Raw genomic sequence first — 18,551 nt, forward strand, 5'->3', positions numbered from 1 at the left:
CAATGGAGTTTGGCTGGCTGACTGGCCTTGTGTGGATCAGGGCAAAAGAAACAGCCCCGTCTCCATTCTCCATCTGATGAGCCAGGCAGGAGGGGGGGGGGCATTGCCCATGAGGGAGCAGTGGGCAAAGGGGGGGGGGGAGAAGGCCCATACCCCCCCCCCCAGCACGACACAACTGGGAAGCAAATAAGCAAAATTTCCCCTCGCTTTTATTAAGTTTTTCAAAAAATGTCTGAAAAAATATAGTCTGAATTCTGATACTACATATTTATACAAGGATGCTAGACAGGTATGTCCATGAGATCTGGGTTCCAATCGAAGTGCGGAAAGATCTCTGACTCCAGGACCCAGAAGGAAAGTCCAGACGAAGGCCAGGCTCTTGCCCTGGATTCTCACAAGAGTGCAACCATCACAAGGCTTCTCTCTCTCAGCGGAAAGTAACAGTCATCCACCCCCCCACATGCTCTTTCCAGCCACTCCCACACATCGAGTGCCCCTCAGGGTGTCCGTAACAGGCAGAATTGCTCAGGCACCTTCTAAGCACCCTCTTCTTGGGAGGGGGCTTTTCTCCAAGGGCCACCAAGCCACAACGGCTCCTTCAAGCCACAGTGAAAAGACACCCCTCCTTGGTATTTCAGCCCATGTTTTTATCCCTGTTTTCCAAGGCAGAAGAACTGATGATGATTATTACTCCAGCGGTGACTCTGGGCACCCAGAGACGACTCCAGTTCTAACCCCCAAACCCAACTTCCTTTCCAGAACTGGAGGAAGAAACCCAAAATCTTCAGTCCAAAGATAAAGACAGGTTTTATCAATGCAGATATGTCCTCTCGCCCAAGAATGTGGACTAGCAGGGAAAAGAGTGTTCCAGATGGGCGTTGTTGTCAGGTAAGCTCCTGGTAGGCCTGGGGCCTGGGGAGGGGTGGGGCTGCTAGATGCAACCCTCCCCCCCACCCCGTATCCTTTCCAGGCAGGCAGCTGAATTATCCCAAGCTGATGCAGCTCAAAGCTTCCTTCAGACTGTGTGGCCATCTTGGAAGTGTCTTCTATGAAAAGAAATCTGGGAACTGTCAGAAGTCTCTTCACAGTCAGGGCACAGATCTCCTTGTGCTTCTCCATCAGGAACACTCGGAGCTTGAGGGGGGGGGTCCTTTTCACTGGACTCCGGCATTCGGCCACAGCCAAAGCAAGAGGAGCCAGGATCTTGAGCAGGAAGACCCCTCCTCTGTTCCTCGCCCCGGCTACGTGCACACGATGTAGGTGGGCAGGAAGGGGGGCGGCTGGATTCCTCCTTCGCAGAGGTTGGTGTACAAGCCGGCCTGGCCGACATTGGAGCCCACGGGGCTGTAGTCGGCAGAGATCCCAGAGTCGGACACCATCTGGTAGGTGCTCTTCAGCCGGGGCTCTGCCGGGCACTCCCACGGGGCGAGGCTCTCGGAGCTGGGGTCAAGCACCGTGTACTCGAAGCTGGAGGAGGCCTGGCTGGCCTCCTGGGTCCCCACCGCCACGCCCCTGCTGCTCTCACTCGTGGCTCCATCCTCGGAAAGCAGAGAGTCACCCGCCTCAGGGCCGCAGGGCAGCACGTCTTCGTCCAGGACCAGGTACTCGTCATCCTGAGATGCCTCCCGGGAAGTGGGGAGCTCCGCTGAGCCCCGGGCCTTGGGAGGGAGAGGGGGAGGAGGAGGAGGGCCGCACTTCGAGAGGATCTCCAGCAGGAAGGGCTGCTCCTCCAGCAGGGGGGGGCTCTGGCTGCACCACAGGTAGACGCTCTGGTGGCCCAGCCACAGCTGCAGGGAGAAGGCCAGAGGGAGAGGCCGGGTCAGAGGGCGGGCCCAGCTGAACCTCCCCCCTCCCTCGCCCCAGCAGAACGGTTCTCTTTCCTGCCCCCTCCCCCCACTCTGCCCCCTTCCCTCTGGGGCCTGCCCCACCACTGAGGGGCCCCAAGTTAGGGCTCAGGCCGCTGTCCCACCACTGAGGGACCCAACATTAGGGTGGCTCATCCAGCATTGACCAGGGCTGGTGGCTCCAGCCCTGGGAGAGGAGCCCTCTGTGTCAGGCCCACCTCTTCTTTGGGACTCCCAAGGCATCTTTGAAGGGGGGAGAGATTTGGGACTTGCTATTTCATTTCAACTGTAAATGCTTTGAACGGTTCTTGCAAGCCGCCTTGAACCAGGAGGCAAGGAGGGATATAGAAAGTTCAGGAATAAATCAATACAATACAACATGAGGGGGGAGACCCCACCCCCCACTGGGACTGGGCGGGAGGGCAGCGCCGTACCTGGAAGTTCCCCTTGTAGATGGTGAAAAGGTCCCTGAACTCGTGTTCTGGGGTGGGGATGGCAGGCCAGATCTTCCTCTTCAGAAACCTGGTGAAAGACGACACAAGAGAAGGTGTGTGGCTGTGACCCGTAGAGACACCACTACCACCCCAAGAACAGGGTGAGAGGCCCAGTCCCTCTCCCAGAGCATTTCCAGGCAGCTGCAATGTCCCTCCCAGCTCTTCTGACCTTTCCCCCCCACCGCTCAGAGGTGTGAAGTGCTGAGAAGAAGGACATCTGTGGAAGGAGGGAGGGAAGGAAGGAAGGAAGGAAGGAAGGAGGGAGGGAGGGAGGGAGGGAGGGAGGGAGGGAAGGAGGGGGAGGGATGGAGGGAAGGAAGGAGGGAAGGAGGGAGGGACGGAGGGAAGGAAGGAGGGAGGGAAGGAAGGAGGGAGGGAGGGAAGGAGGGAGGGAGGGAAGGAGGGGGGAGGGATGGAGGGAAGGAAGGAAGGAAGGAGGGAAGGAAGGAAGGAGGGAGGGAAGGAAGGAAGGAAGGAAGGAGGGAGGGAGGGGGAGGGAAGGAAGGAGGGAGGGAGGGAAGGAGGGAGGGAAGGAAGGAAGGAGGGAGGGAGGGAGGGAAGGAGGGGGAGGGATGGAGGGAAGGAAGGAGGGAAGGAGGGAGGGACGGAGGGAAGGAAGGAAGGAGGGAGGGAAGGAAGGAGGGAGGGAAGGAGGGAGGGAGGGAAGGAGGGGGGAGGGATGGAGGGAAGGAAGGAAGGAGGGAAGGAAGGAAGGAGGGAGGGAAGGAAGGAAGGAAGGAGGGAGGGAAGGAGGGGGGAGGGAAGGAAGGAAGGAGGGAGGGAGGGAAGGAGGGGGGAGGGAAGGAAGGAGGGAGGGAGGGAAGGAAGGAGGGAGAGAGGGAAGGAAGGAGGGAGAGAGGGAAGGAAGGAGGGAGAGAGGGAAGGAAGGAGGGAGGGAAGGAGGGAGGGAGGAAGGTAGGGAAGGAAGAAATGAGGGGGGAGGGAAGGAAGGAGGGAGGGAGGAAGGTAAGGAAGGAATGAGGGAAGGAAGGAAGGAGGGAGGGAAGGAGGGAGAGAAAGAAGGAAGAAGGGAGGGAAGGAGGGAGAGAAATAAGGAAGGAGGGAGGGAGAGAGTAAAGGAAGGAGGGAAGGAAGGAAGGAGGAAAAGAAGGAAGTGGGGAGGGAGGGAAGGATGGAGGGAAGGAAGGAAGGGAAGAAGGAGGGAGGGAAGGAAGGAAGGAAGGAAGGAAGGAAGGAGAAAGGGAGGGAAAGAGGGAGGGAGGAAGGCCCATCCAGGGGCAGGGAGAGAAGGGCTTCCCCAGCAGAGCCATACCTGCGGTGAGACATCAGGGCGATGAAGGCCAAAAGGAGGGTGATCAGCACCAGGATGACAGAGAGGGCCAGGATGAGGGGGTCCACAGCTGCAAAGCAGGAGACAGCCCCTTAGCCTCTCCAAGGCCACGCTTGCCCCCTGGACACCTCTTGCTTGTTTTATTCTCCTGGTGGCTTCCCAGGGAGGAATCGGGGCCCAGTCCCTTTGGGAGGGTGACTCTTGGTGTGAGGAATGCCGCCACTGTTCTCCAAAGGCCTGGCTGTGCTTGGGCCACTCACTCCCTCTCAGCCTCCCCTCCCTCCCAGGGAGCTTGTTGTGAGGAGAGGAGAAGGAGGGAAGAAGCGTGAGGCTCCCACGGAGGAGAAAGGCCAGGGGTCAGCAAGAAGCCAGCGGCTAGGGGCACCTTGAAGACTGACACCAGTGGCGGCATGGAAGGGGTCTCTGCTCTCTTCTACAGGGACTGCTTCAGACCTCTGAAGGAGTCAGCAGGGACTCGCGGAAGGTGAAGGCTGTGCCCAGCCACCAATGGTGTGAGTCTTGAAGGCGCTGCTGGACTCTGGCTCTTTTCTGCTGCTACCGACAGACCCACTAAGGCAGCTTGGGCTTGGGACTGTTCCGTCTGGAGAAGAGGAGGTGGGGGTTAGTCTCTGGAGGGCTGCCCCTTAGAGGAGGAGGGCAGGGAGCCGCTCCTGTTGGCAGCAGAGGAGAGGACTGGCAATCATGGATTGATTTGATTTTAATTATTTGATTTCTTGCCCACCCTTCTGATAGACCAGGTTCAGGGCGAGTTACATCATAAAAAAACAAATTTAAAATATATAAAATCCCACAGACTGTGATGCCCACGGAGAACTCACTGCTGCTGGTGGTGACGGCCACGGCCTGGGACCAGGCGCTCCAGTAGCCGTTGAAGCTGACTCCGTCTGGCTTGGCCCTCACAGCCAGGGAGTAGCGGCTTTGGCCCTTCAGGCTTGTGAGGAGGCAGGAGGTACGCCCGTTGCCGACCTCCAGCTGCCGGGGAAGAGGGAGAAGCCGTTGAGGTGGTCAGCAGGAGGGGAGGGGGGGGACTCCAAGGAGGGCCAGTGCTGGACTTACCACCTGGGCTGAGGAGCCCTCGGGAGAGATCTTCACCTCATAGATGATACTGCTGCCCAGGAAGGGCAGGGGGGGGCCCTGCCAGCTGACGTTGAGCTGCCCGGGGGCATCCATCAGCCGCACGCTCAGGTTAGAGGGGGGGTCCAGGAAGACTGTGGGGGAAAGCAAAGAGAGAAGGTGGCCGTCTCTTGTGACAGGGGAAGGTTCCCATCTGGGGCACAGGAGCCCAGGACTTTGCCTCCCCCCCAGTGGACTGCTCAGCCCCAGAGCTCCATGCCCCCCCACCTCCTTCCTTCTGTGGCTGCACCAGCTCCCCCCCACCACCCCCACCCCCAGTAGGCGTCCTGCCAGGGCCAGCCTGCTTTTCAGGCCTTGATCAGAGCTGCCTTCTGAGCCAACCAGCTAGAGGGCAGTCCAGACACCAACCAGATTTGGGGGAGAAAAGCTTTTGCCAGACAAGAGTCGGGATCCGGCAGCAGGCAGCCCTCAGCCCGTTGGCTTCAGCAGGGAGTCCAGGAAGGTGTGGCTCCGCTTCAGGCACCCCTCCTCTCCTCCGAGTTTTCTCCTGTGCTTCTGCCCTAGGCTGGCCAGCAGCCCATGCAGGGGGCAGCCCCCCCTTTCTCCCCAGGGCCCAGGCGCTTTGAGCTCAAGAGGTGGAGCTGGAGGAACTGCACCACTGTGGTGGCTGCCTCTTGGGCCCAGGAGGAAGAAGAAGTTGCCAGAACTACTCGGTCGTGTCTCCGGTGCATTGCCAGATGGAGGTGAGGCTCTTGCCAGGGCCAGGGTGCCTCCCCCCCCCATGGGCCCAGAAGCCCCCACTGGCCAGGTGGAGGAGGAGCTTCCCCTTCTTACCGACTTGGTTCAGCAGGACTTTCCTGGAGAAGAGGGAGGTGTTGGAGGCCTGCTGCCCCTCCAAGACGTGGACCTCAATGGGCGAGAAGGCCGCAATGTGCCCCCTTTGGAAGAGGCAAGTGTAGCGGGTCGTATTCCAGGCCGTGGTCTCCACTCTCAGGTCGCAGGACTTCAGTGTGGTCTCATCCCTGCAAAGAAGCCGGCCGTCGGTCTCAGTTTGGGAGGGATTTGCTCTCCCTTCTTTCCAGGGAAACAGCGGAGTCTGAGAGGGACCCTTGTGGAGCCCTGGCTGGTTTCTCTTGTGGACTCTTCAGCCACTTTTAAAAGCTCCTCATCAGTCACTTTTAAAATCAGCCTGCCTTTAAATGAAGATTTGACTGCTTTTCCCAGACAAGCAGGTGGGCTCAGCCCCTCCTGGCATGCCGAAGGTCCCTCCCCCTTCCCTTTTGGGCCCCCCCAACACTAGAGCAGCTGAGAGGCTCCATTCTTGCCCCCTCCACCAAAATGTGCTCCTGCATTGCAACATCTAGCAACAATCCTTTCTCCCTCCTAACCTTGGAGAGGCATGGAAAAGGCAGCTTGTGTGGCAGGGGAAAACAGCCCCAGTTCTGGGGAAACGGACGTTTTGGGGGCTGTGGAAGCTCAAAACCATCCCTGCCCCATCCTTTTAGCCATCCCAGGATGCCGAGGGAGTCCTCAGGGCCCCTTTTCAGAGGCACAGCTCCTTGGGAGGGACAAAGCAGATGCAAAGCTGTGAATGAGCTCCCCCCCCTCCCCCCGCAGGTGTGGGGGGCTTCAGTTCAAGATGGGGCGGCGGGGGGGGGGGGGGGCGCGTAAGCCTTCCCTCCCCTGCACCACTTTCCAGACCTGGACTGCAATCATGGAGCTCTCCTTTTGACCAGCCAGGGCCGCTATGGCTGCCCACCAAGAGTGGAGAACAGCTGTGGAAGCTCATTTCAGGTCAAGAAGCTGGCAAGGGGTGTGTGTCTGTGTGTGTGTGTGTTCACTCACCCTACATTTATTTATTTATTTTATTTATTTATTACTTTAAATTTCTATCCCGCCCTCTCCGCAAGCGGACTCAGGGTGGCTAACAACATACATTTTTACAATTTAACCAATAAAAAAACTACAATTTAAAATTATTTAAAACAGTTAAACATTTAAAACATTCCGTTGCATTTTTGGTGCTGTATCACTATAATATAATTTAACGTAGATATACAGTAAATGTAAATGGTGATCATGGTACTCTGTAACGGTGCAAAGTGGCAACTCTCTCCCAAATTAGGTTAGGTCTCAAAGGCCTGTCGAAACAGTTCGGTCTTACAGGCCCTGCGGAAAGTAGAAAGATCCCGCAGGGTCCTTATGGCCTCTGGGAGAGTATGCCACAATTCTGGCGCTGCCACCGAGAAGGCCCTAGCTCGCGTCTGCCGCAACCTCACAGTCCACACCTGAATTAGGGGCCTCCTTCTAAAGGAAAAAACACATCGGGGAGCTCATTCACGGCATTCCCAGACTATGTGTATTTTGGACCCAGATGCCAAGGGAGGGTCAGTGAAAAGGGATGGGAAAGACCTTGGCATGAGACCCTGGCTCAGTGGCAGAGCCTCTGCTTGGCATGCAGAAGGTCCCAGGTTCAATCCCCAGCATCTCCATTTAAAAGGACGAGGCAGGAGGTGATGGGAAAGACCTTGACCTGAGACCCTAGCTCAGTGGCAGAACCTCTGATTGGCAGGCAGAAGGTCCCAGGTTCAATTCCCGGCATCTCCAGTTGAAAGGACCAGGCAGAAGGTGATGGGAAGGACCTTGACCTGAGAACCTTGCTTAGGGGCAGAGCCTCTGCTCGGCATGCAGAAGGTCCCAGGTTCAATCCCCGGCATCTCCAGTTGAAAGGACCAGGCAGGAGGTGATGGGAAAGACCTTGACCTGAGACCCTGGCTCAGTGGCAGAGCCTCTGCTTGGCATGTAGAAGTTTCCAGATTCAATTCCCGGCATCTCCAGGTAAAAGGACCAGGCAGGAGGGGATGGGAAAGACCTTGACCTGAGACCCTGGCAGAGTGGCAGAGCTTCTGCTTGGCAGGCAGAAGGTCTACTGTTCAATCCCCGGCATCTCCAGGTAAAAGGACCAGGCAGGAGGTGATGGGAAAGACCTTTCTCTGTCTGAGACCCCAGAGAGGTGCTGCCAGTCCAAGTAGACAAGACTGACCTGGATGGACCGTGGTGGTGGAGTCTGAATCAGGCAGCGTCAGGTGTGTCTCTGTGTATACAAGTGTACAAAAACACACAGCCCCCAAGTGGTGAATGTGAGCAGGGTTTTCACCCCAGTAGACTCCTCCCCGGGAGCCCTGCTTGGTTGCATCTCAGTGTCTTGTTGGTGGCGGCTCCTTCTCCGCATCAAGACAGACACACAAGCAGAGCCTGTCCAGGCAGAGGCCAAGTGGGGGTGGAACCGGAAGCACCCACTCTTGTCAGCGGGGTGGGGGCAGAGTCAGAGCAAGGCAAGGAATGCCTGTGTGTGGGGGTGGTTTGGTTGAGCCGGGCAGGAGGGTGTCTCTCACTGGATCAGGCTGGGTCTTGCACCCTCTGGGGCGGCCACAACAGGCACTCACTCGAATTTGTAGAGGAAGGAGTAGACGGTCCTGTTCTGCCCCTCCCCCCCTGGGGGTTGGGGCATCTCCCATAAGCAGGCCAGGTCCTCCAGGTTCTGCGAGAAACATTTGGGGCTGGACTCCTCATCTGTCAGCACACGAGCAGCTGGGGGGGAAGGGGGGGGGAGTGAAAAGTTACCTACAGGAGAAAAATGCAATGCAGGACACACACACACACACCCCACCCCCGGTTCCTGCCCAGTGAGGCTGCCGATGCCCAACTCTAAAAGCAGGACTTCCTCCAAAGGAACCCACATTCTGAAACAAAGGAGGGGGGGGGGGGTGAATTCCGTGACTTGTTTGCTTCAGTTCTACTTTGCATAATTCAATTTGCAACCTTGCTTTACATAGTTAAGGCTGCTTCTCATAGAGTCATGGGAAGGGACATAATTAGCAGGGATGGCAACCTCCAGGGGGGACCTGGAGATCCCGCAGAATCTTACAGCTCATCTCCGGCCTGCAGAGATCAGTTCCCCCCTGGAGAAATGGATGCTTAGGAGCACGGACTCTACAGCATTGGACCCACTGATGTCTCCCCTCAACACTGCCCCAAAGGCAACTGGTGGGAGGGGGCGTCAGCACCCCCTTCCATCCACCCTCACCCCACCTAGAGAAGGCAACCTTTCTGAGTGGGGGGGGGGGGACAGAGAGGAATGGCTTGGGAAAGGCCTCCCAGCAGAAGGTGGGGAAAGGAGGAAGAGGGCCAACCTCACCATGGGGGAGGAACCACCGGCTGGCCATGACTTCCACCTGGCCACCTGGTGCAGGGGAGGATCATGGGCTCCTGTGTGGTGGGCCCACAAGCTCAGGGCAGCAGACGTTTCCAGAAGTATGCCTGGGATAGAGAAGGAAGAGAACAAAGTCCTTTTCTCTCTTTCTCACAAAGCAAGAGCTTTGTGGGCACTCCATGAAATTGCTGAGCAGTCGGGTTAGAAGTGATAACAGGAAGTCCTTCTTCACCCAAAGGGTGATTAACACATGGAACTCTCTGCCACAGGAGGTGATGGCGACTACAAGCATAGCCAGCTTCAAGAGGGGATTGGCTAAAAATATGGAGCAGAGGTCCATCAGTGGCTATTAGCCACAGCTTAACATTGGAACTCTCTCTCTGGGGCAGGGATGCTCTGTCTTCTTGGTGCTTGGGGGGGGTTCCGGCCTTGCTGGTGGACCTCCTGATAGCACCTGGGGTTTTTTTGGCCACGGTGTGACTGGATGGGCCATTGGCCTGATCCAATATGGCTTCTGTGAGGTTCTTCTGTTCAGTGTGAGGGTTCCCCAAGGGATGCCAGTTGTGGGTTGGGCCATACCTGGGGATTTGGGGGGGGGGGGGGGCTGAGGCGGGCAAGATTTAGGGAGGGGAGGAGCCTCAGTGAGGTATAAATACCTTCTGAAGCAGCTGCCTCCTCAGGGGGAACTGATATCTCTCAGCTGGAGATCCCTTGTAATGCCAGGAGATCTCCAGCCGCCACGTGGAGGCTGTGTGACCTCACAAGAACAGTTACTGCAATAGCGCTCAATAATTCAATCCATATATTTAAAAAGTACAAAAAAAATCATAGAGTTAAATACTCAAAAGACATAGCAACTCAAAATTCAACTCTATAGGATGTGTACAAATATAACACCTGTGGCTTTTTTGGTTGCAGGAGCTCCTTTGCATATTAGGCCACACACCCCTGACGTAGCCAGTCCTCCAAGAGCTTATAGTAGGACTTGTAAGTAGAACCCTGTAAGCTCTTGGAGGATTGGCTCCAGACTGTCTTTCAGTCCTCCAAGAACTTAGCAGAGGTCCATCAGTGGCTCTTAGCCACAGCGTATTGTTGGAACTCTCTGTCGGGGGCAGTGATGCTCCGTATTCTTTGTGTTTGGGAGGGGGGGGGGCAGTGGGAGCGCTTCTATTGTCCTGGCCCCACTAATGGACCTCTTGAGGGCCCCTGGGGGTTTTGGCCACTGTGTGACACAGAGTGTAGGACTGGAGGGGCCACTGGCCTGATCCAACAGGGCTTCTCTTATGTTCTTATGTGACACAGAGTGTTGGACTGGAGGGGCCACTGGCCTGATCCAACAGGGCTTCTCTTATGTGACAGAGTGTTGGACTGGATGGGCCATTGGCCTGATCCAACAGGGCTTCTCTTATGTTCTTATGTGACACAGAGTGTTGGACTGGATGGCCAATTGGCCTGATCCATCATGACTTCTCTTATGTTCTTATGTGACACAGAGTGTTGGACTGGAGGGGCCACTGGCCTGATCCAACATGGCTTCTCTTATGTTCTTATGTGACACAGAGTGTTGGACTGGATGGGCCATTGGCCTGATCCAACAGGGCTTCTCTTATGTGACACAGAGTGTTGGACTGGAGGGGCCACTGGCCTGATCCAACAGGGCTTCTCTTATGTTCTTATGTGACGCAGAGTGTTGGACTGGATGGGCCACTGGCCTGATCCAACAGGGCTTCTCTTATGTTCTTCTGTGACACAGAGTGTTGGACTGGATGGGCCATTGGCCTGATCCAACAGGGCTTCTCTTATGTTCTTATGTGACACAGAGAGTTGGACTGGAGGGGCCACTGGCCTGATCTAACAGGGCTTCTCTTATGTTCTTATGTGACACAGAGTGTTGGACTGGAGGGGTCATTGGCCTGATCCAACAGGGCTTCTCTTATGTTCTTCTGTGACACAGAGTGTTGGACTGGAGGGGCCACTGGCCTGATCCAACAGGGCTTCTCTTATGTTCTTATGTGACACAGAGTGTGGGACTGGAGGGGCCACTGGCCTGATCCAACAGGGCTTCTCTTATGTTCTTATGTGACACAGAGTGTTGGACTGGAGGGGCCACTGGCCTGATCCAACAGGGCTTCTCTTATGTTCTTCTGTGACACAGAGTGTGGGACTCGAGGGGCCACTGGCCTGATCCAACAGGGCTTCTCTTATGTTCTTATGTGACACAGAGTGTGGGACTCGAGGGGCCACTGGCCTGATCCAACAGGGCTTCTCTTATGTTCTTATGTGACACAGAGTGTTGGACTGGATGGGCCACTGGCCTGATCCAACAGGGCTTCTCTTATGTTCTTATGTGACACAGTGTTGGACTGGAGGCGCCACTGGCCTGATCCAACAGGGCTTCTCTTATGTTCTTATGTGACACAGTGTTGGACTGGATGGCCAATTGGCCTGATCCATCATGACTTCTCTTATGTTCTTATGTGACACAGAGTGTTGGACTGGAGGGGCCACTGGCCTGATCCAACATGGCTTCTCTTATGTTCTTATGTGACACAGAGTGTTGGACTGGATGGGCCATTGGCCTGATCCAACAGGGCTTCTCTTATGTGACACAGAGTGTTGGACTGGAGGGGCCACTGGCCTGATCCAACAGGGCTTCTCTTATGTTCTTATGTGACGCAGAGTGTTGGACTGGATGGGCCACTGGCCTGATCCAACAGGGCTTCTCTTATGTTCTTCTGTGACACAGAGTGTTGGACTGGATGGGCCATTGGCCTGATCCAACAGGGCTTCTCTTATGTTCTTATGTGACACAGAGAGTTGGACTGGAGGGGCCACTGGCCTGATCCAACAGGGCTTCTCTTATGTTCTTATGTGACACAGAGCGTTGGACTGGAGGGGTCATTGGCCTGATCCAACAGGGCTTCTCTTATGTTCTTCTGTGACACAGAGTGTTGGACTGGAGGGGCCACTGGCCTGATCCAACAGGGCTTCTCTTATGTTCTTATGTGACACAGAGTGTGGGACTGGAGGGGCCACTGGCCTGATCCAACAGGGCTTCTCTTATGTTCTTATGTGACACAGAGTGTTGGACTGGATGGGCCACTGGCCTGATCCAACAGGGCTTCTCTTATGTTCTTATGTGACACAGTGTTGGACTGGAGGGGCCACTGGCCTGATCCAACAGGGCTTCTCTTATGTTCTTATGTGACACAGAGTGTTGGACTGGAGGGGCCACTGGCCTGATCCAACAGGGCTTCTCTTATGTTCTTCTGTGACACAGAGTGTTGGACTGGAGGGGCCACTGGCCTGATCCAACAGGGCTTCTCTTATGTTCTTATGTGACACAGAGTGTTGGACTGGATGGGCCACTGGCCTGATCCAACAGGGCTTCTCTTATGTTCTTATGTGACACAGTGTTGGACTGGAGGGGCCACTGGCATGATCCAACAGGGCTTCTCTTATGTTCTTATGTGACACAGAGTGTTGGACTGGAGGGGCCACTGGCCTGATCCAACAGGGCTTCTCTTATGTTCTTATGTGACACAGAGTGTGGGACTGGAGGGGCCACTGGCCTGATCCAACAGGGCTTCTCTTATGTTCTTATGTGACACAGAGTGTTGGACTGGAGGGTCCATTGGCCTGATCCAACATGGCTTCTCTTATGTTCTTATGTGACACAGAGTGTTGGACTGGAGGGGCCACTGGCCTGATCCAACAGGGCTTCTCTTATGTTCTTATGTGACACAGAGTGTTGGACTGGATGGGCCACTGGCCTGACCCAACAGGGCTTCTCTTATGTTCTTATGTGACACAGAGTGTTGGACTGGAGGGTCCATTGGCCTGATCCAACATGGCTTCTCTTATGTTCTTATGTGACACAGAGTGTTGGACTGGAGGGGCCACTGGCCTGATCCAACATGGTTTCTCTTCTGTTCTTATGTGACACAGAGTGTTGGACTGGAGGGGCCACTGGCCTGATCCAACAGGGCTTCTCTTATGTTCTTATGTGACACAGAGTGTTGGACTGGAGGGGCCATTGGCCTGGTCCAACATGGCTTCTCTTATGTTCTTATGTGACACAGAGTGTTGGACTGGAGGGGCCATTGGCCTGGTCCAACATGGCTTCTCTTATGTTCTTATGTGACACAGAGAGTTGGACTGGAGGGGCCACTGGCCTGATCCAACAGGGCTTCTCTTATGTTCTTATGTGACACAGAGTGTTGGACTGGAGGGGCCACTGGCCTGGTCCAACATGGCTTCTCTTATGTTCTTATGTGACACAGAGTGTTGGACTGGAGGGGCCATTGGCCTGGTCCAACATGGCTTCTCTTATGTTCTTATGTGACACAGAGTGTTGGACTGGAGGGGCCACTGGCCTGATCCAACAGGGCTTCTCTTATGTTCTTATGTGACACAGAGTGTTGGACTGGAGGGGCCACTGGCCTGATCCAACAGGGCTTCTCTTATGTTCTTATGTGACACAGAGTGTTGGACTGGAGGGGCCATTGGCCTGGTCCAACATGGCTTCTCTTATGTTCTTATGTGACACGGAGTGTTGGACTGGAGGGGCCATTGGCCTGATCCAGCATGGCTTCTCTTATGTTCTTATGTGACACAGAGTGTTGGACTGGAGGGGCCACTGGCCTGATCCAACAGGGCTTCTCTTCTGTTCTTATGTTCATAATCTTGTCAAAATTGGTTTCAGAGGAGAGAAGGAAACCAAACTTAAGTAAATGCACCTGCCTGCTGCACATCGCTATGCTGCAAATTCATTCTGAGAGCAGAATCCAGACAGGGGGGTCAAGAGGATGACTGTCTACAGACTCCCATGATGAGCACTGCAGCCCCTCCCCTCCCATATGTGAGACAAACAAAACACAGAGCCCTTCCTCTGCCGTCTCCATCTGACACGTGTTTCCTGCGATAAGAGCTGGGTGGAGACCTCGTGTCCCTGCCTCCCGTCGCGCCACAGCCCACCAGAATCGGGGCTGGAGAGAGAGGAACAGGAAAAGGGGGAGGCGGGCCTGGGGGAGGGGCTGGGGGCTGCTAGGTTCTTCCCCTGTCTCAATGGCCACCAAAACAGACAGACCAAGAATCAAGCCTCACTCAGGCCAGTCAATTGTTTAAAGCAAGGGTGTCAAACTCATTTGTCATGAGGGCCGGATCTGACACAAACGAGACCTTGTTGGGCCAGGCCATGTGTGTACCTAGTTAAGATTAGGTAGCAGGGATATAAACTTTATAAAGAACACAGACAAACACAAATATATATCTTAAAAAACTTAAAACACGCTTAAAACGTTAGCAGTCGTTGGTCTTAAAGATACTTCCTTTGTATTTGGTCAAAGGAAGCTCTGGCTCTTTCCTTCCTTCCCCAGGGGACAAGTTTGGGGAGGAGCCTCAGCCAATAGAAGGAAGAGAGACTTGGCTCAGTAGCTCTGCTGTGCAGAGAGCCTGGCTATTCCTCCCCCCTTCCTCCCCAAGGGAGGAGCCTCAGCCAATGGAGAAAACAGAGGCTATGCTCTGTAGCTGTAGAGGAAAAGCAATTGAGCAAGCTTTGCAGAAGGAAGCAAGAGAGAGGGAGAAGGAAGCAGAGGACAGCCAATTGCTCGGGGGCCTGATAGGAGCCCTCCGGGGGCCTGATTCAACCCCCGAACGCCATGTTTGACACCCCTGGTTTAAAGGAATTAATGAATGTCAAATACAAAGGGAGAACTGGTATAAAATGGTCCTTAGATAGTACATTACCCCTAAAAATATGGCAAAAACAAATCAAGACGATAATGAGAAGAGTTGGAAATGACAGAATAGATGCAACTTTTTATCATGTGTGGCAGACATGCAAGAAAGCAAGAAAATATTGGATAGAGAAATGTGAAGAAATTCAAAAGATATTAAAACTTAAGTTTGCGATGGATCAGAAAACTATGCTACTGAATATTTTACCAAGCAATATTACAAAAATACGCATTGAATTCTTTAAGTAGATGGTGACAGCAGAAAGCGCAATATTTGCAGCGAAATGGCAGGCAGTGAAATGGCCAAGCCGGAAGGAATGGAAGAAGATGCTAAATGAATAGGTGGCCATGGCAAAATTAACCTCTTTTCTACAGAGACTGACTTCGGAATGAAAAATGGAAAGCTTTTTTTTAGTTAAATAGCTGAAAATCAAGAACAAAATTAACTTAAAACAGAAAATGCTAGAAGGAAAGAGCTAGGTAATACATATTTATAATAAAATGTTATTAGATATGAAGGTGGATGTTTGTAACTTGAAATAATAAAAGAGATTAAAGATAACAATCTATAGCTAGAGATTTGGGGGGGCGGGGTCAGGGGAAGGAATGGAAGGACAGTTTGTGAGAATCCTGAACTGTTCTCTGTCTGAAAAACTGGAACGAGAGTTCTTCTCATGTGGGCACAAGAGGCCTTAAAGTGGCCTTAAAAACTGCTTGGAGCAGCGTGGCAGGCTGAACAACATGGCCTCCTTTCAAGATAGGGTTGCCAAGTCCAATTCAAGAAATATCTGGGGACTTTGGGGGTGGAGCCAGGAGACATTAGGGGTGGAGCCAAGATCAAGGCTGTGACAAGCATAATTGAACTCCAAAGGGAGTTCTGGCCATCACATTTAAAGGGACGGCACACCTTTTCAATTCCTTCCTTCCATAGGAAATAATGAAGGATAGGGGCACCTTCTTTTGAGGCTCATAGAATTGGACCCCCTGGTCCAATCTTTTTGAAACTTGGGGTTGTTTTGGGGAGAGTTACTAGATGCTATATTGAAAATTTGGTGCCTCTACCCCAAAAAACAGCCCCCCCAGAGCCCCAGATACCCGTGGATCAATTCTCCATGATTTTCTATGGGAATAAATCTCCCTAGGGAATAACAGAGTTCCCAGCAGACATTACGCTCCCCTCCCCCCGCTTTCTGACGACCCTGAAGCGGGGGGAGGGCCTCCAAACCGGGGGATCCCCTGCCCCCACCTGGGGATTGGCAACCCTATTTCAAGAAGCGCGAGTAACACAGCTCCATTCACAGCCCTTGCACACAGCTTGGGCACGATCCACCAGGCATGTCTCACAGGTGAGTTCAAGGTTAGCCAATGGGGCATGGGCAAGAACTCTTCCTGGTGGGTTGTGCTCTCTGAAGTCTGTGCTCAGTTTTTGAGAGCTGGAAATCAAAAAGGACACAGAGAAAAGAATAATAATTTGGAGGAAGACTTTAAAAAAGAAGATGGAGGATTGGGAAGAAACACCAAGAAAAGAAGGGCAGGGGGAAAACCAAAGTTACCTTTTAGCCGAAACAGAAGATTGTGACCCCAGTGCCACGGGGGGGGGGGGGGGGGGGCGGAGCCAGGATCAGATCTCCTGACATTTTGGTCAGCTCCCCTCCCCCAGCTGCTTCCTAGAGAGAAATAGGGCCTTCAGGATGGCGGTCCCTCTCGGGGCTTTCCCTCCTTTTGCCTTTTGTCCATTCCCTTCATCCTCCAGCTCTGCATGCCAGGAAAGCTCCCCCCCCCGCCCATCAAGAACAAGACCCTGTCTTTGGGGGGAGGCACCTTGCATCCTCCACACCAGGGGGGGGGGGAGCCCATTTACTATTCCATACGGTGATGAATCCATGGCAGCAGAGGTCAGGGAGCACCAGCACCCTCTCTCTTAATTGGCTTTATCCCCCAAATGAAGGACATGAAGGTGCTACACTGGAGGGAACAGAGGGAAGTTCAAGAGTGACAGAAGACCTATAGGCTCCACTAAGCACCCCAGCCCCCTTTGCAGGCCTTGCGCATGCCTCTCCTGTGGCTGCCCTCACTAGGGCAAGGCTTGGCTTCTAAGAGCCTCATACTGAGGTTCCATTTCATGCCCCACAGGAAACCAAACGTGGGGTCTCTGAAGTGCTTTTGGTGAGGCGGGGCGGGGGGGAGGCTCAGGGTCTCTGAGGTGCTCTTAGTGAGGGGGGAGGAGGCTCAGGGTCTCCAACAGGGCTGCCAACTCTAGAATCTCAAAATTCAGACCCCCTCCCGCCCCCCACCAAATTTGTGTGACATGGAAATTGGATTAGCCTGTATTTGCAAGGCACCCCCACCCCCAACTCTTTTGCCCTGTGACAAAGGAGTGACCTGAAGCAGCCATGTCCCCCACAGGCCAAAGGAGGGGCTCTAGCATGCATGCACCAAGGACTGCCAACCTCCAGGTGAGGCCTGGAGTTCTCCTGGAATATACAGCCGATCTCCAGACTGCAGAAACGAGAGAAAGGGGCTTCAGGAGGGTAGGTGGGCTGAGTTCCCTTCCTTTTGCGGCCCCACCCCCAGGCTTCACCCCCAAATATCCAGGCATTCCCCAGCCTGGAGATGGCAACCCTAATACGTTGTGTAGCATGCCTCACACACTCCTGCATCTGTCCCAAGCAGGAGGGGAGGAGCCACTAACACCCGTGTCCTGAGGGACAGAGAGGGAGCTGTGGGGGTGGGCAAGCCCTTCCCAGGGTTTTTTAAAATTAAAAACAACAACAACTACTAACTTTAGGTCTCTGGCAAAAGTTTTCCTTCTGCTTCGGTAAAGAGCAAGGGAGTAAGAGAGGAGAGAAGGGGAGAGAGAGAGAGATGGTCTGAAATAAGATGGTGAGATCAGCCACTGGGTGGCCCATGGAGGCTCCTTGTCATGGCATGAGAGTGAGGGGACTCAGCCTCCAACTGCCCCCTGGGAACAGGTGCCCAAGAACGGCCTTCTTTCTGCAGAGCTTGCCCTGTCACTCCTGGAAGGAAGGAAGGCTTCCCCCTGTGCCCCCGCCCGCATCAGGGTACCCACCTTTGTAGTCGAAGCCAGTGCCCAAGAAGGCGGCCCCCCCTGGAGAGGAGCCAGAGGCCCAGAGCAGCAGGGCCAGGAAAGCAGCCTCCCATCTCGTCCCGCCTGGCTCCTCCATGCTGCTTGCCGGCCAGGCCAGCCTGCCTCTCCTCTTGCTCCTCTGCGGGCCTGCCTGCCTGCTGCCTCTGGGGCTGAGCTGCTGGCTTCACAGCTGGCAGCTGCAGATAAGGGGCGGGTGGGCGGGCTGCGGGGGCAGAGCGGCTCCTCCCTCTCCTCCCCTTAGGGCAGTCTGAGCCCCACCCCAGCTGGGTGCACCTGGAGCTGGAGAGTTGAGCCCCAGGATCAGTTCACAGAGGCCCTCCCCAGCCCCCCTGAGATGATGCTTGAGGCGGATGGAAAGCACAAGGCTGCTGGCTCCAAAATGAAGCCCAGCAGCCTGGGAGGGGGTCTGGTTGCCAGCTCCAGGCTGGAAAATACCTGGAGATTTGGGGGGGAGCCTGGCGAGGGGAGGGTAGAAGGCCCTTCAGCCCACCTTCCAAAGCAGGGAGTCTGTTTCCTCCAAGAGCACTGATCCCAGATGAACTGTGTCCCAATCTCTGGCACCTGGAGACCAGCCTGTATTTTACACCCACAGAGAAATGTTCTCCACCACTTTGAGGGGGCAGTCCACAATTTTTCTGGCCGGGTTTTGCCATAAAAATGGAGGGTTTTGCCATCTTCTGGGCATGAAGCAGGGGGCCCTGGGTGTGTGTGGGGGGGAGGTACTTGTGAGTTTCCTGCACTGTGCAGGGGGCTGGACTAGATGACCC

General features: G+C 54.6%; 1 protein-coding gene across 1 annotated transcript; it reads right to left on the reverse strand.

The window, feature by feature from the left end:
• Positions 1-1,237: 1,237 nt before the first annotated feature.
• Positions 1,238-17,860, reverse strand: EPOR (erythropoietin receptor). Its single transcript, XM_060252538.1, has 8 exons — positions 17,746-17,860; positions 8,171-8,315; positions 5,559-5,746; positions 4,707-4,858; positions 4,469-4,622; positions 3,612-3,699; positions 2,279-2,366; positions 1,238-1,787 (listed from the first exon to the last, which is right to left on the reverse strand). Exons 1-8 carry the CDS (start codon positions 17,858-17,860, stop codon positions 1,242-1,244), a joined length of 1,476 nt encoding a protein of 491 aa, XP_060108521.1. The 3' UTR covers positions 1,238-1,241.
• Between the last annotated feature and the right edge of the window lie 691 nt (positions 17,861-18,551).

The sequence above is a fragment of the Heteronotia binoei genome, chromosome 13, assembly GCF_032191835.1.
Source record: "Heteronotia binoei isolate CCM8104 ecotype False Entrance Well chromosome 13, APGP_CSIRO_Hbin_v1, whole genome shotgun sequence".
Classification (NCBI taxonomy): Eukaryota; Metazoa; Chordata; class Lepidosauria; order Squamata; family Gekkonidae; genus Heteronotia; species Heteronotia binoei.

Excerpts from the sequence above, each read along its gene's own strand:
- EPOR (XM_060252538.1), bottom strand. The coding sequence starts at position 17,860 with ATGGAGGAGCCAGGCGGGACGAGATGGGAGGCTGCTTTCCTGGCCCTG. Across the intron at positions 4,859-5,558 it reads AGTCCTGCTGAACCAAGTCG|TCTTCCTGGACCCCCCCTCT; the intron begins GTAAGAAGGGGA and ends TTTCCCCCACAG. Across the intron at positions 1,788-2,278 it reads TCTACAAGGGGAACTTCCAG|CTGTGGCTGGGCCACCAGAG; the intron begins GTACGGCGCTGC and ends TTCTCCCTGCAG.